The sequence below is a fragment of the Ammodytes marinus genome, assembly GCF_949987685.1.
Source record: "Ammodytes marinus genome assembly, chromosome: 6".
NCBI classification, from domain to species: Eukaryota; Metazoa; Chordata; class Actinopteri; order Uranoscopiformes; family Ammodytidae; genus Ammodytes; species Ammodytes marinus.
Genome location: NC_137235.1, coordinates 11,921,761 through 11,937,746, shown reverse-complemented (window position 1 = coordinate 11,937,746; position 15,986 = coordinate 11,921,761). Strand labels below are relative to the sequence as shown.

At 38.0% G+C, this 15,986-nt stretch overlaps 2 protein-coding genes across 2 annotated transcripts; one reads left to right on the top strand and one right to left on the bottom strand.

The window, feature by feature from the left end:
* Nucleotides 1–347: 347 nt before the first annotated feature.
* On the bottom strand, nucleotides 348–10,619 carry LOC307251655 (PRELI domain-containing protein 1, mitochondrial-like). The gene is made up of 6 exons (XM_080029038.1): nucleotides 10,436–10,619; nucleotides 9,334–9,540; nucleotides 8,248–8,473; nucleotides 6,014–6,127; nucleotides 5,326–5,404; nucleotides 348–1,604 (listed from the first exon to the last, which is right to left on the bottom strand). Exons 2-6 carry the CDS (start codon nucleotides 9,423–9,425, stop codon nucleotides 1,483–1,485), a joined length of 633 nt encoding a protein of 210 aa, XP_079885164.1. The 5' UTR covers nucleotides 9,426–9,540; nucleotides 10,436–10,619; the 3' UTR covers nucleotides 348–1,482.
* Nucleotides 10,620–12,790: 2,171 nt separating this feature from the next.
* ndufb6 (NADH:ubiquinone oxidoreductase subunit B) lies at nucleotides 12,791–15,180 on the top strand. Its single transcript, XM_080029986.1, has 4 exons — nucleotides 12,791–13,029; nucleotides 14,254–14,346; nucleotides 14,740–14,784; nucleotides 15,040–15,180. Exons 1-4 carry the CDS (start codon nucleotides 12,850–12,852, stop codon nucleotides 15,103–15,105), a joined length of 384 nt encoding a protein of 127 aa, XP_079886112.1. The 5' UTR covers nucleotides 12,791–12,849; the 3' UTR covers nucleotides 15,106–15,180.
* The last annotated feature ends 806 nt before the right edge of the window (nucleotides 15,181–15,986 follow it).

Here is a 15,986-nt window from a genome sequence, read left to right as displayed (position 1 = left end):
CAGCCTCATTATTGCCCATTGTAGAGATGCACCGTGTGGATTTACGGACACTTGGTATTGTGGTGGAAACCTAGCACTGTGCCACAGAGCAGCAGGAATATGCAGATACAGCTGCTCCGATAGTACAGCACTTCCTGTTTGGATTGTGCAGCTGTGAAACCGATCTGTAGGCTGGAATATTAACTAGATTGTAAAGATCAGGGTTAATTTTTTTGTCAGTTGCAGCAGAGAAAACTGGTGAGAGGCAATTTGAAATCAATAACTTATCAACGTTTATTCAAGCTTATTTTGACAATGAGTAAACAAGACAAAAACTTTGGACTTTAACATACATTTAAAATGCTTTCTGAATTTTAGTGTCAAAACATGCAACAACTCCTAAATTAAAAGTCCAATGGATTTGGTTTTGATATATTCTTTCTCAACATATTGCTACCACCTGTTTAAAACAACCCTAAATAAACCCTTTTTTTTTTTTTTTTTTTACAAAAAACTAAATAATGAATGCTAAATAATTCTACATATTTTTAAAACATAATTCAAGTCTTGCAGCAGAACAAATCCAGACAATTCCATTTTAAAAAGGGGAATGCAATCACTGAAATGTTTACAATTAATATCACCTTCATCACTGCCTAAGTGTCAGACCAACAGGCAGATTAAAATAAACTCATCTAAAATACTCTCACTATGTTTTACTTATAAATATATATATATATATATATAAATGACTTTGGTATCTTCACTGCAGGCTGGCAGTGATTTACCAGAAGCATTTATACTACATTTTCTATATCTATATATTACAGAATACTGTAGATCGTGTGCATTTGAAAGTAGGGAGTTTAGTGTCCAGAAAATATCAGACAAGGAAGAAATTAGGAAAGAGACCTTGTCTTGATAGGGCTCACTGTTTAATTATCCCGTGTGCACATTTAAATATTCGATTATGACCCTTCTTGCTTTAGTGCAAATAAAACTACACAGTCACAGTATTAAGATTTGGTCTAATGTGAACTTTAGGTTGGACCAACAACCAAAGCGTAATAAAATGTGGCTTGAATTGCTGAAAGCGAAAGAAGAGTTTGCTGAAGTAAAATAGATAAGCAACATATATGGCAAGACATGAAAAATTTGCATTTTATGCCTGACCCAGTTAAAGCAATAAAAGTGTTCTGCTGGTCATAATCTGAGTGTTTCCACAAAGGCAATTTGTTTCATAAAAAGACTCAAGACTCAATGACAGCTGAGAGAGATGACTGAAAGCTGAGAATGTATGTAGAATGTAAAGAAAATATAAGCTAGAAGTGAACAGAAGAGAGCCAATCCAACAGAGGTGAAAAAACAAACAGATTGCAGTGTTGGGTAAAGTATCAGCAAGATCGCAGAAAGCTTCAGACTAGTTGTGTTGATGCGAGATGATCAGAAAAAGGCATCATGTTGAGTCCATGTCACCTGTGCAGTAGTTGACACACTGTCCTGTCAGACGTACTGCTGTGGTTTCTGTGGGACAGCAGCAGCTGAAGCCAGGCTCTTGGCCGTCTCCTTGGCAATTTCCGACGCATCCTTCACTGTGTCCCTGAGCAGCCGCTGGGGCGTCTCTCCTGCAAGAGAGAGAGATACAGAACCATAGTGACAACAATGCAGGTTGTTTTTAGCTGACATTGACATAATATGTAACATCGCTGGCTTCATCAAGCTTTTAAAGTGATGCCTTTTTATGTTAAGACATGGCTGACTTTTTACATAAAAAGGTTTCCTAAATGGCTTAGTTCAGACATGACAGGACATTAATGGAAACAAAGGCCTTTCTGAAAGAGGTTTTATATAATGGAATGCAAGAAGGAAAAGTGACAAAACTTATATCATCATGGTCGTGCCCCCAAAAAGTCAGCACGTCCATATTTGCATTCTGTTGCAAAACTGCCTCCTACTGGATTCAGTGCTATGTGCTGCAGAGTCTATTTGTGTCTGACACCGCTGTGAACCCTCAAACTTAAAGTACCTCACAGGAGAACAACAACCAGGATCACAATATAACGGAGCAGTTTCCCTAAACTGTATTTGCTGCATTGTGGCAGAGGGCGGAAACCTCTTCACATTTGGTCGTCGGCAATAACTGGAGGGATTGGATCTGTGTCATCTAAAAAAAGGGGGGGAAGATAACATCAGCTCTTACTATTATTAAATAGACGGAGAGGTGAGGCACTAGCAGCAGATTTCACTTGTAAATGTCAAACTGGTTTCCTTTTCCTCACCACAGCGGAGTTGATTTCTTGTGTACGTTTGCTTCACTGACTGCGTCACGCTCTCTGATGCATTGGCCCCCATTTACTCTAGCCTAAAGTGAAAGGCGACTGGTTGTGTGAAAATAAAAAGTTCCAATCCTACCTCAGGTTCTTTCTAGAATATCAGAGAGATCTCAGAAATAAGAAAATACAGTCCTAGAGGTGTTTTAGGTGCAGTCTGACGAGAGGTGGGACGTGTCCATCTGTCCGTCCCTCTTTGTGCTGTGGTATCTCCCGTGACTTCTCACACACTACTGGTCTGGCGGTTTCTAGCGGTTGATGATAGCAGTAATGCTAATCAGCTGAAAATGTATTCACAACTAGAGATCAGGAGGAGGCTACTGAGCTTCATGTTAAAAATAACATACTATGTGGACCTGTGAGATGAGCACTGACATTCAATCTGATCTATAAAGGCAGAAAAAAAGCATCAACTCTAAAATCCAGGTCACATAATAGTAAAGGCAACAAAGAGAAGCAGGTAAACTGCACGCAATCACAGCATTACATAAATCCATCCTACACATGACATCGCCCTCTACAAACGGTCCCTCACACTCTCCACCATCCTGTCCTATCAGAAAAGAGTTTTATTGGAAAAATCTTAAAATGGAAAAAAAAAAATCAATAATTGTTTTAAGTTATTGAAGCAACATCGCTGGAGGTCCTCTCTGATCTACGCCACTTGTCATTGACTATACTGCCATACAATGGCAAAATGTGGTAACTGACACTATTTAAAAACAGTACACACACACACAGGGGTTTGCCCCTTTGTTCAAATTAAATCCAGTTGGTGAATTTGAATTTCCATCTCTAAACCCAACCCAGTCAATTTCTAAACGGCATAAGGTGAGAACTGCATAAGACAGAAGCGTAATATGCACTTTGGTTTTGCATTCTTATACTACAATACTACATTCTATTTTGATGTTTATGTAGCATAGTTGTTAGCTCTTTGTAACAGTTATATGAACATCAAAATATTGATGCATGTCAAATTTGAAAGATTTCTGAAACAACTGTAATTCAGCTTGACTGTAACTAACAAGATCAAAAATTGTTATTTTAAACTATGCTTAACAAAAAAACATCGATCACAAGCATTTTCCAGTCTGCAGTGGTTATATTCGAAATATAGCTGTAACTAATTTTCCTTTTAAAAAGTTACTAACAGGATTATTTTTTTAAATGTTTTATCTCAAACAAATATGGCATTAAGGTCAACTAAACTATACACCATCTACTTCTATACAAAAGTCACTTTACCCTCAAGACAAATACAATGTGTATCTGCACACACAACAGCCACTACCTCAGCTACAGTCTACTGTGTGAGGCTCATGTACTTCATCATGTCACAACCCCGGGCCAGGCCAGGGGTTGTGACAGATGCCCCACAGCTAACATACTTACCACAACGCCCAGCCTGATGCCAATCCCTGCAGTGCCATCAACAAAGGGGCAATGGGACAGAATCACAACAATGGAAGAATATCCTTTCAGAAAACAGTATGCTGCGTCAGCATAAAACACACAGTTTGGGGCATAATATAACCTCACTTGTCAGGACCCACTGTGGATTTGCACAGGGCAAATTAAGAGTCGTAATTAAAGCAATTTTATTTTATTTTTAAACTAAAAATCCATTTCGAACATCAATATTTTCTGGTTCTCTTAAAAGGTGAAGTAAGCGATTTATTTATGTTAATATAAATGTTCAATCGCTCTTTATTCATACAGTGATCACTTACATAGTGTGCGCGTTTCATTAAACTGATCTCTCAGTCACCCGCTCTGCGTGTAATCAGCAAAATAAACTTTTCTATGAAGCCTTTTCTGATATCCAATCAGAAGAGAGAACGCTACAAACTAGCACCCGTCTCACTGCAGGTGCACGCGCAGAGCGACAGATCGGTGAATGTTTATGCGCCTACAATGGCGAAGCAGGTAAAAATCCTTCCCAATGTCGGTTTTGATGGTTTTTATCATGTTTTATCACACTGACATATCTGAGATGATGCTAGATAACTTGCTGCTTGAAGACCGCAGTGCATTAATGTGGTGACGTGAAGGGACTGCTACCTTCAGTCAGTGACAGGAAGTTGACCATTCCACTTATTGAACCTTCAATCTAGCATATCATTTAATAATCTATCAAAAATCCATCAAATCTAAAAACTTGGGATTTGGAAGTCTGTACGTCTCTCCTAAGAGTTTCCTGCCAGCCGATAATCCGATCCCCTCCACACTTGATTGGTGTGAACCTGAGGACCCAAGGGAGTACAGTGCTGAGGGTAACATTTTGTGGATCAGCTGTTCTATAGAATAAGGCGAAAGCACCTCGCGCACCACTATCGTAACGGCTTGATTAGAAGTGTATTCAAATCCAATAATGACATTAATTGTTAGACCTTGTTGTGATGGCGGACACACTTTTGGACATGTGCGTTTCCCACAGCTGCCGCCATTTGTTACTAAAGACCTGCACCTTTAATTAGCTGAATTAGTTATTATAGAGTTTTTTTTAGGTACTTTTAGTATTACGTGCTTCACAGTATTTTATTCATGCAACTCTTGGCTACAAAAATAGCTTTGGTCCAGGCCTAAATTCATAAATACAAGCTGTTTGTCACTGTAGTTGCCATGGTATCATATCCCCCTACAGTCCCATGATATTTTTAAGCAACAAGGACCATTTGGTTGCTTTGTGTACCCGTTTCTAAGGCAAACATGTAGGCGAAGCAGAGGGGCTTAACTTAAAACAACCTTGCAATTATTAATTAATGCTTCAAACTATTTTGTACCACTTGAGTACATTTTGTACAAAAAAAGCAACATTAGGATCTTATATAATCAAACCCTAAATATGTAAATCAAATAGAGTAAAACGTGACGCAGTCCAATGTTTTGAGGAAAGAAAGTCCTAGTTTTCTCATTTCCAGAAATGGCAACAGCTAAAAATAAACAATGTTTTGTTTCCCTCTTGTTTTTCCATGACACTTCCCCCCTGTTTCTGCTGGTGGAGTGTACATACCCTGTAAGTTGGACAGTGCGTATTCCAGGCCTTTCATGGACTTCACCTGGTTGCTCTTGAAGCGGGCCAATCCAAACTCCTGGGAAAAGACAGAAAAGGGAAATGGCTTTGCATGGGGAGGACGTCTGAAAAACAACTTAGCAAACAGTTACCCATCTCTGTCTCATTTTCTCTGGGGATTTCAAAGCAAGCCTGGTATCTTCCACGTCTCATTATATCAATTTTAGGTTGACGTATTTTTGGCACCATTTTCACTTCTCCCCTCAAATCGGCAACTTCCTTATTTTGGCTTTTACACACTGGCTCCCACGCCACCTCTGCTCATATACTCCTACAAATAGACCTACAAATCTAACTAAGGGCTTAAAGGGATGATTCTGTGTGTTCCTCTAGGATATAAACACGTGTTCAAACTGAAGCATAAATACTTATTTCTACACTCTAGGAGAGATATAATTAGGCATTTCTCAATAAATATAAGTATGCTTTGCTGCCATCGTACTACTACTACTACAGCTGTATGATATTCTATTAATATTTGACTCATTTGAAGAACATAATGGCTCTTTGAAGCTTAAAGAACATACAAAGAAAAAATAATATGATGAAAATGCACTGTAAATGATGCTCAAAGTAGTTTAACATGTTGGTTTGAGTACAAGTTGCTGCACAACAAAGGTGAAAGTACCTGAATAGGCCTGGAGAGGCCGTAAACATTTGAGGATATCCACGCTTCTCGTTTAATCTGGGTGGTGGCTGGCTGATCCGCGGAGTCTCGGAAAACACAACGCTCCTCAACAGACTTCCAGAGAGAGGAGAGAGAAAGATGACAGCAGGTTAAGACATAGGGCAAGGCAGTGAAGTTGCTTTAGTTAATCACAGAGTTCAGAAACTCTGGAGGAGGTCAAATAACAAAAATAAAATAAAAAAATTAACCTAGAGATTTGACTTCCAGATGTTTGAAAGCTGATTTGTAGTGATAAACACATGATATAAGCAAATATATCCACTTTACTCTTCACTACAGTAGTAAAAACAAACGTTACATAAAGCATCGAACATTTGACCATCTTAACTAATAAGTCATAACATATCAAACAAATGAGCACAGCCAATTCAAGTTGGGTGATGTCCTGCCATTTTTCAATTTGATTTGGTTGAGTATGGCCATGGCTGGATCCAAACAAATTCTCAATTCAAAATCAACTTTTTTGTAAACATTTAAAATAAATGCCGCCAACACCATTTATTTATTTATTTTTAAATCTGAAGAAGCTCAAAGTCCAAAGCAGTAGGAGACAGTTTAGTTTTGCAAATGTTACCGGAGTCTTTTGCACATTTGAACACTGTATTCTCCCAGACTCGTCTTTCTCACATTTATCAATGTTTTTAAAATACAATTTATTTGATGACGACCTGTTATTCATCTAATCTTCCAGGTTTGTGTCAAAAGGCAGTAGATTAAAAAACATCAGTGGCATTTATCCATCCCTGCATTAGTGTACCACAGAGAGAGTGTGATATTACACCTAAGAGAGCTGCATTAAGTCATGTCAAGTTCCTTCTTCCTTGGGAGATTATCAAATCTGAGCTGTGTTCAAACGCTGCACTCCTTTGAAGATCAGCCTGATTGAACTAATATTTCCTCCTCTCTGGGGTTAGCTGCTAACATGTGACTGCACTGTGCAAAGAGCAGACATAGCACAGAGATAGTTCAGAGTTTATCTACTCAGACAGGAGAGGAGGAACCGCAACACTAAGGAACAAGAATTATTTTAAATGAATGAACTGATTTTGAAACAAAGAAAAAAGATGAATCTTGTGGTATAAGGTGTGTAATGACATCTAACAATGATGTCAGATCACAGTAACATACAGTATGTGCTCTACTTCTATCAATGAAGCAAGTTGATAACCACTGGCGGCGATCAGCCAGAAGATAGTAAGTATAATTTACTCTTTAAACCTGAAATAACTGATTCTCTTAGACCACTTGGGGGCAGCAGAAACAAGTTGCGAACATAATATTGACATCACCACCTTTAAAATTGATTTGTCAATCTTGACAACAAACAGTTTCTTATCTTACAGCAGTTAGTTATGAAGCAACATAATCAATCATGTGGTGCTGTGTTTTTGGCCACCTGATAAACGTAGGTTTTTGGTCTCAACCAAACTCCTGAGGGAATTATCTAGCTCTTTGGCTGCTAAATGCTTCACTACGTTCACTGGCTAGTCACCACTTATGTCTGCCTGCAGCCTGGTTGAGAAGGTAGCATACAGTGAGTTTTCAAAGCTTTTTAGCTGAAAACAGCTGCTCGCTGTAGCTGACAATGACGCTATATGAGAGCAAATGAGAGCATTGAGAAGTTGTCAGCTGGACAGCTAAATAATGCAATGAGTTTAACCTTTCCCCTGATTGACCCCTTCACATTGCCATTTGATATATTGTTATTAAATAAAGAGATGATTACAGCTGCCTTAAGATACTCAGGCAGGCAAAAACATGCTTCAGTCAATATTAGAGATTTGTCTCTGAGTGCAGGACACTAAAACATTAAAGAGATCCTATTATACTACTTTTCTGGTCTTCATTTCTTGTTAAAAACTGCTATAGAGCAACCTGACACGAATCACATCACAAAAAACTATGTAGATTTTCGGGACACTCTTCCTCTTACCCTAGCGAGCACAGCAGTCTCTCTCTACACACTCCTTTGAGCTTCTAGCTTCTACTAGATACTCTAGTATGGTTAAACATGACTATAAGTCATTATAACAACGTTTATAAGTCATAAAAGTCGAAAAGTATCATAGGTCCTCTTTAATAAAAAAAACAATTGATAGCTATATCCGTACTAGAATTGTTCATAAAAAAGAGAAGGGTTACACAGTATGAGCAACAAAGCACAGACAGCTCACCATGAGTGTGGTGTGGTTGAGGTTCCAGGTGTATGTGGTCAGACTCCTGTTAACAGGGTCCACGATGGAGTCCTCAATGATGTAGACAGAGCGCGACATGCCGGAGGGGAAGATCCTCTCCGCCCAGCGAGGCAGCCGGTTGGTCTTCATGAGGAGGCGTCTGGAGAGGAGCCGGTGGTCAGCAGTCACCTCCCGGTACACAACGTCCTCTGTGAGAACATGGGTGCTGATCCAAACAAAACACACAGCTGTTTTAGAAAGACGGTAACAAGATACTGTAATAGGATAGGATCAAGCGTGCATGATTTTAATGTATTCTCTCAAGTACATAATTCCAAATTGGTTTTTCTGTGATAAAAAATAAATGTACTGTAGGATACCCTGTAGCTTTTAGTTTAGCCTTGTTATATATTTTGCAGAGAATATGAACAGTGGATTTTGTCCACGTCGTCTTTTCCACTTGAAGCAAGTTTGGAGGGCATCTCTTAATGGTTAGAAGTATGAATATTAGCAATGATTACATCAAGTCAAAACGGTGTTTATGCACATGTGGGCATGTGAGTGTTGTTTAAAGACAGACTTGAATAAAATGCGAACCTATCTTTAAACTTTCAGGTTTCGTATCAGTTTGTTAATAATTTCAGTTCTGCACTTGAACCCAGTTAAAAACAAAATGTGCAATGTATGTGTAGAGGGCACACATACAGTGAACATTTTGTTTTGGTTCAACAAAGATCTCTCAATATTCTGATATTGTTAAGTAAAGTCATAACAGAATCAAAACTGAGCTACCATAGTTTTACTTCCCTGATGTATTTTCTCAGTTCTCTATCTATCTATAAAACGTAACAATAGACGCCACTATCTATAAGCTAAAAACAAACAAACATTACTTTACTTTACATCAGTCTTCTATTGGGGTGAGATTTTGGAGACGCGAGACCAAGTTGAGAAAGTAAGATTGTGGCCCTTATTTCAGCACCTAACCAATTAAAAAACACGATATCCTTTAGACTGTTTTGACTTTAGACACCTGACACATTTACAATGAGCATCTATGACAAACCGTGAAACATATCACAATACCTGAATGGGTTAGGGTACCTCTGCCAAAAAGCAGAGACCACCTGATCCCACTGGCTCCGGATTTCTACGAAATTACAGAAGTACTTGACCATCCTTCTCACGTTGGTGTACAAGTTGGCATGAATCCCCAACCGCCAGGTCACCTGCTGCGACTATATAAGACAGAGAAAACTCGGCTGCTGACTCCATCCAGAGTCTGGCAAAGATCTGCAGAGGGGAAAAGAAAAAGCTTCATCATATTTATTGTTTTTTATAACATAGCAGTGGTAGCTATCATCTCAGTATCTACTGTTACTGCAACTGTGGGCAATGTTGCCTTCAAAAAAGCGGATTTTTAAACATATTGTTTGCTCCAATGTGATTATTTACCTACTTTTAATTGGTAAATATATAAGTTGATTAGTCAGCCAAACATTAGCCTGTCTTTCCCGAAACTGTGTAAGTATGTGGCCAGCTATTGAAAGCAGTAATCAAATTAATTGTATCATTATGACCAGTGAAGCTAATATTCAGTATGTCTATTTACAAAATGAAGCTTTGATTAGAAAAGTAACTTTTTAAGTAAGTAATGTTTACTTGAGAATAAAACTATGTGTTATGAGTTAATCTGATTAAATAACAATGGATGTTCATGTTAAAGTAAAGAGTTAAAATATACATTTTGTCGAATGACAGATATACAGATATAGGCTACATTAAAGTGTTACTCCTTTCAACAGCTCGACAACACCTGTGCTAATGATATCAGGTTATTACGCTCACGCTGACTGTAACTAAATCTGTGCACATGTCACCTTGACTCGTAACTGTACATTGAGCTATAGGGCAAGCGTCATCTTTAGCTCAGTGGTTTATGTCAAAGCTCACAATATATTAGTTATTTGGACAGCTAAAAGCTAACGAATGATGTGTCATTTAAAGCTTAATACCTCCACTAATACAAGAGTTTGACATCTCACATTGACAATTGAGACCGAGTGTTAGTTATTGAACACCTAAAACATGACAGTGTGGAGGATTTGACAGCTAGCTTACCTCAACAACTCAACTAATGGTGCATTAACTATAGTATTGGAGAGTAACTGAGTTTCTTAGGTCCTACCTGAAGTCACAGTTGAAGTCACTGCTAATAAAATACAATTGTGCTGTTTCCGCTGCTTGTGTCGCTAGCCCATACATGAACTCACGTCAGCTAATTACATCCATTATCCTACATGTGACCGACAAGCCGGTGGCTGAGACAATAATAAACTGTTCAGTGTACACTACTGTAGGGTACTACTTCGCTTTTTCTCCTCCTGCGTGCCTGCGTGTTCTTCTTCATGTGATGGTTGGACGGCTAAGAAAACAGCATGAAAAGTGCAGATCGCCACCTGCTGTACCGGACATGCAACTACTCAACTTCATTAAAAGTTCATACTCTACAGTAGTGACTGCAGTGCAGTGCATTTGTTTTTTTTTATTTAACCATGTCCTGCATTGTGTTCACTACATTGTTCAGCTAGCAGTTTTCTTGTATTTGCATGGGGCTTTGATGTTGTAGCTGACTGTAGGCCTACAACCAACACCACAGGATAATTATTATAGTATCGGGCTGTATAGGCTACTTTAGTTTAGTTTATACTTTAATCATGAGCACAAAAGACTTACACCTGCCATGTTGGGATAATAATAAATATATCATATACTGAACAACTAGATTAATTAAAGTTAATTTTCTGTTAAGAATGAAAATAAAGAAATACATTAAACAATTGAATTACTCAAGTGGACTGAACCTGCCATGATGTCAATCATCTTTGACATCATGGGCGCAGCTCAGTCCCACAGTGAGGTTTAAAATAAATAAATAAATGAACATTTCAATAAACACAGGCATTGGGGAGAAAAGGGGCGAGATATCCTGACTTTTAGGCCCTAGTAGTGTGTGGTCAAGCTCCACACATACTGCAGTCCATCCCTGCAGGACCCTTCCCATGACGTAACTTGAGTGTCGTTACCTCAACAACTCCCAAACATAGACAGTATATAAAAAACAACACCCACACAGGCGTATACTCTCTGAGTCCAAGATTCATCACCATTGACTTCCCAATGACGTCAGCACAGATGGCATTATACACCGTTTTCATAGACAGTGGAGTAGTACCTTATTCTCTTTTGTTTAACCAAGACTGCTTGGTAAACTGACTTTGTCATGTAAAATCATGGGTGCCTCTCTAAAATGTCTGGTGCTCAGGAAAACTTACAATCTGAAACAAAGGCTATTTTATTTGTGATTTGAATGTTTCATAAACTACAAACTGGCTGAATCAATGACTTGCAGGTAATTGATAAACAAAAATAATCCTTCCACACATCGTTTTTCTAACTCAGAATAATGCAATGGGTGTTTTAGGCTATATCTGCATTAACTATCTCCTATTATACTACTTTTCTGGTCTTAATTTCTCATTAATGACTCCTATAGAGCAACCTGACACGAATCACAGCACAAAAAACGATGTAGATTTTCGGGAAATGCTTCCTCTCATCTGGGGCTTTCAGCATTATCTGTCAACAGGGCTTCGTCCTTCTCCGCCCCCTCATCCCCCTCCTGACCCTGCCCATAGTCTAGTCTTTATTATGTCTATGCTCCTGCCAACCCCACTCGGTTGTGATTGGTTACCTTCCGGAACACTTTCAGCGGTGCGTGCACGGGCAGATTTGAGCAGGCAGGTGGGGGCATGGCCGGAGCGTGCCTGAGCACGTTGCAGCATTACCATACATGGAAAATCCGGATTGATCTACGTAGATAAATCCCGGAAATTTGAAGTGAATCGGACCGGTGTTCCTAAGTGTTTAGCGTTCTGCACAGCCACCCCAGACGGTCAGCAGGGAATATGTCTCTAAACATTTTATATACTATCTATGGTCTAAATGCATGTAAGTCATTATTTGAAACTTTAGTATGGTTAAAGGAATACTTCACCCATACGGAACAGGCGTTCTATCATTATAAAATCACTATTATAATATAATGAATGAGGTTTTTCTTCCCTCTGTCTTCCCTCTGTCTTCTCTTGGCCCAGCTGTCCTGTTAATCCTAGCCCTTACTGTGATGTCACAGTAAGGAAAATGTAGGGTTAGACAGTGAGACCATAAAACACTCTTTCTGCCTTTTCTCAGACTAGGATGAACCAATTTAAATTTTTTTTTTGCACATTTATACTAAATAGGATCTCAGAATTCAATACACCTTCATATTCCCACCGGTGAAGTAGGTCTTTAAACATGACTATAAATCATTAGAACAACGTTTATAGGTCATAAAAGTTGAAAAAGCATAATAGGTGCTCTTTAAAATCGGAGGGAGAAAAAAAAACATATCTTGTTGCACATCCTCTTCCGGTCCACTAGGTGTCGCACTAGTATTTGTCGCCCTGTTCAACCTTGGTGCGTTTTCCTGCAGAGGAAGTGTCTGTCCTCCATGGTGTCATTGTAGGCTGCTTGAGGTTGAACGTCCAGAAATAAGCAATGTCTGGTTATACGCCAGACGAGAAGCTCCGTGTTGAGCAGATCTGGAAGCTCCGGAGGCAGTGGCTGAAGGACCAGGAGCTCAGCCCCAGGGAGCCTGTGCTGCCGGCGAAAGCTCCCGGAGCCATCGCCAAGTTCTGGTCTGGTTTCCTGGAGCCAAAGAGCCTGTGGAGACTTTACGTGAGTCCTGCTACACAGCTAACGCCAGTTAGCTAGCAAAACAACAACTAGCCGGGACAACATTGCACACATGAATTGTATTAGTGTACAAAGTGTTCGCATTACACAATTTAACTAGTGCAATTAAATATAACGTATTTAAAGCTCCAATTAAAGCTTCTCACTGCTTTCTTCAGTGTAGAGGAAGGTTTGTTTGGTTCAACAACACTCAAGTATTAAAGACTCAACTCATTCACAACGTCTGTTGAACTAATGTGTATAATGTGTAGTATAATAATGTCATATTCTGCAGTGCACACGTGGTTAAATAAGGACAAAATAAACCTGCTACGTTGATTCTGTAAATGAATATGAAAAAAAAACATTGTCACATTAATTGGGCACAAATATTTTCTGTTGTGTAGACATTAGTCAACTATTTTGATAAGTTAATTGTCCAGTCAATTGTATTTTGTGTTTGTAGGCTGTTATTGCTAGAGGGCTTTAAAACATTATTTTTCACACCCTTCCTGCTAAGGCCCTGGGTTTATGATATTCGTCATGAAAAAAAAACATTGTCTGATTCCATATGCACATTTAGGGTTTTTTTATGTCTTCAATTGTGCAAATTTAATATTGTTGATCTTTCGACAGTTGTGTCAACAAAACAGCCAATAGGGCCTAGGTCTTTTTTACGTGATACTTTAGGAAAAGCACAGTTGTAATAATAATAATAAAGTTAATAACAATAAATGCTTAAAAATAAGTAGGCCAATTTGAACAAGGTATATTTGGCTCACGGAAGTTGTGATTTTACATATTATACTGCAGAAATTCTGAATCAATTACCAAAATATCAAATATATCAAAATATTCAAATTATCAAAATATGGCAGATTAATTAAAAATTAAAACAACAATTAGCTGTTGTCCTAATTTTAGAGAACGGTGGCTTTGTCATGAAATTGATTACAAACCAAAGAGGGAGGTTTGCAACTCTATTTTAAATAAACAATTTTGTTGATGTTTGGGTCCATGTTTTAAATAGTATCAAATTCCACAAAGAAAGACCAATTTCGATTACATTTACAACTGGGTATTTTACATGCATGGACCTCTCACCTACTCGAGTGAAGGTTCAAACCTGTGTTGAAGTATGCGTTACCGATTAATTCTTAATAAACGTGAATTTATCATGTACTTCTCTAGTAATAATAACCTGCTTCTATGTGTTTCTCTTTGCAGACCTACAAAGCCTATACTGGTGGAGTTTTCACAATGACACGGCTGTTGATACCTGCTTGGATAATTCACTACTACGTGAAATACCATGTTGCTGTAAGTCAATTGAATTTATTAACATTATTATTAAGTAAAACCAATGAGGAGTTTACATATAAGAGTCCGATTATATTGAGCAATAGTTGCTGAATAATAGCCATGATACAGAGTTCAAAAAAAGTGTTTGAATATCTGAATAATTATTTGATTATTTTGGTCGCGTAACTTGTAAAGAAAGCAAGGGCACTTTAAAATAATTTACATGTTACTTTGACTTTATTCCTCTTTGTCCATGTTATTTTATTCTCTTTTCTATTTGACCAAAAACAGGGGCCATATATGGCTCACTTCCTGCAGGTGTCAGCTTCAGTATACTTATTGTAAATTCATTCATGTAATTGTGTCTTGATCTGTAGATATACTCAATAACAATGTCCTTCTTCCCCACAGGAAAGGCCATATGGCATTGTGGCCTTGAAACCCAAGCTGTTCCCAGTACGTATGACTCATTTATTAGTTCCTTTACCTTTCTTGTACATTTTACCTTTTGTTTTGTAACTATACAGTTCTTCTAAACATAATGCTGCATATTAGTTTGTTGGAGCTATAGCAAGGTCTGATTCTCCCACACTTTGATTCCTGCACACTGTCCTTAAACACTCCAACAATAGTCTAGATGAGCTCCACTCTGATATAGAGTCTTCATAGAGGAAACGTTTGTTATTGTTTTGACCTTGTTTTTGTGTTTAGGGGGACATCATTCTGGAGACGGGAGATGTTGTTCCAGGTCTCCCAGAGACCCATGCTCATCACTGAAGCTGAAATATTTCAATACTTTTCTTGAGTTTCCGTTGTAAAAACTGTGTATATGCCAATAAAATATTACAAAATAATTTTAGGAATATGAGTGATTTATATAAATTACTGTAAATTGTGACATAGCCTACAGTTTAAATTATTAATCACTGATTTTGAGTGATAAACTGTACCATTGTATCTTTATAGAGAAATCTTTATTTTATATTTCCAAATTATATTTAACCTTTAGTAGGGTAGCAGTTAGGTGAAAGTTATGTTCTTATAACAAATAACATCACCAGTGTGATGCATTTCCTATTCAAGCAGGATATTGGGGTGGGATGTTGTGCAAAGAAAAAATTTAACTTATTACTCTTTTCCAGCAAAAGATAGCCTAACCACTGAAAATAGCCTACCAACCACCAAGGGTTGCGTGATGTACATTAAAACCAATTGTTTGTCAAATGTTGACGTTAGCTTCAGCTAGCAAATGTGTTACATCTAATCTGATATACTTAATTATGCTTCAGATTGCTATTAACAAACCCTGATCTTATAAACCAAACTGTAAATGTACAGTAGGCCTTTGTTAGGCCTCTATCATGAAATGCCTCTTGTTCTACTCTGTCGGAAGTGTGCTTCATGCTACAGTAAGTAGCCTATCTTAAACCTGCAGTGTGTAGAATTTTGGGTTTTATTTCCTAGCAGATTTTGTAGAAAGTAATTATAATATCCATAAGTACATTTAATTTAGTGCATAATAACTGATTTTTTTTTTTTAATTATTATTTTTTCCCATAGAAAGGGTCTCATATATGTCCATATTTCTGCATATTTTGGACCAAGGCCTAGTGCCGCCATCTTGAAAGTGTCATAGTTGGAATGTCATCAGGTGCATT

What these genes read in the sequence shown, in the direction of transcription:
- LOC307251655 (XM_080029038.1), bottom strand. Translation starts at nt 9,425, where the DNA reads ATGGTCAAGTACTTCTGTAATTTCGTAGAAATCCGGAGCCAGTGGGAT. An exon ending in AGGTACCCTAACCCATTCAG is followed by an intron (nt 8,474 to 9,333) that starts GTATTGTGATAT and finishes TGTTTGGATCAG; the next exon opens with CACCCATGTTCTCACAGAGG. An exon ending in CGCACTGTCCAACTTACAGG is followed by an intron (nt 1,605 to 5,325) that starts GTATGTACACTC and finishes TCTCTCTTGCAG; the next exon opens with GAGAGACGCCCCAGCGGCTG.
- ndufb6 (XM_080029986.1), top strand. Translation starts at nt 12,850, where the DNA reads ATGTCTGGTTATACGCCAGACGAGAAGCTCCGTGTTGAGCAGATCTGG. An exon ending in AGAGCCTGTGGAGACTTTAC is followed by an intron (nt 13,030 to 14,253) that starts GTGAGTCCTGCT and finishes TTCTCTTTGCAG; the next exon opens with ACCTACAAAGCCTATACTGG. An exon ending in TGAAACCCAAGCTGTTCCCA is followed by an intron (nt 14,785 to 15,039) that starts GTACGTATGACT and finishes TTTTGTGTTTAG; the next exon opens with GGGGACATCATTCTGGAGAC.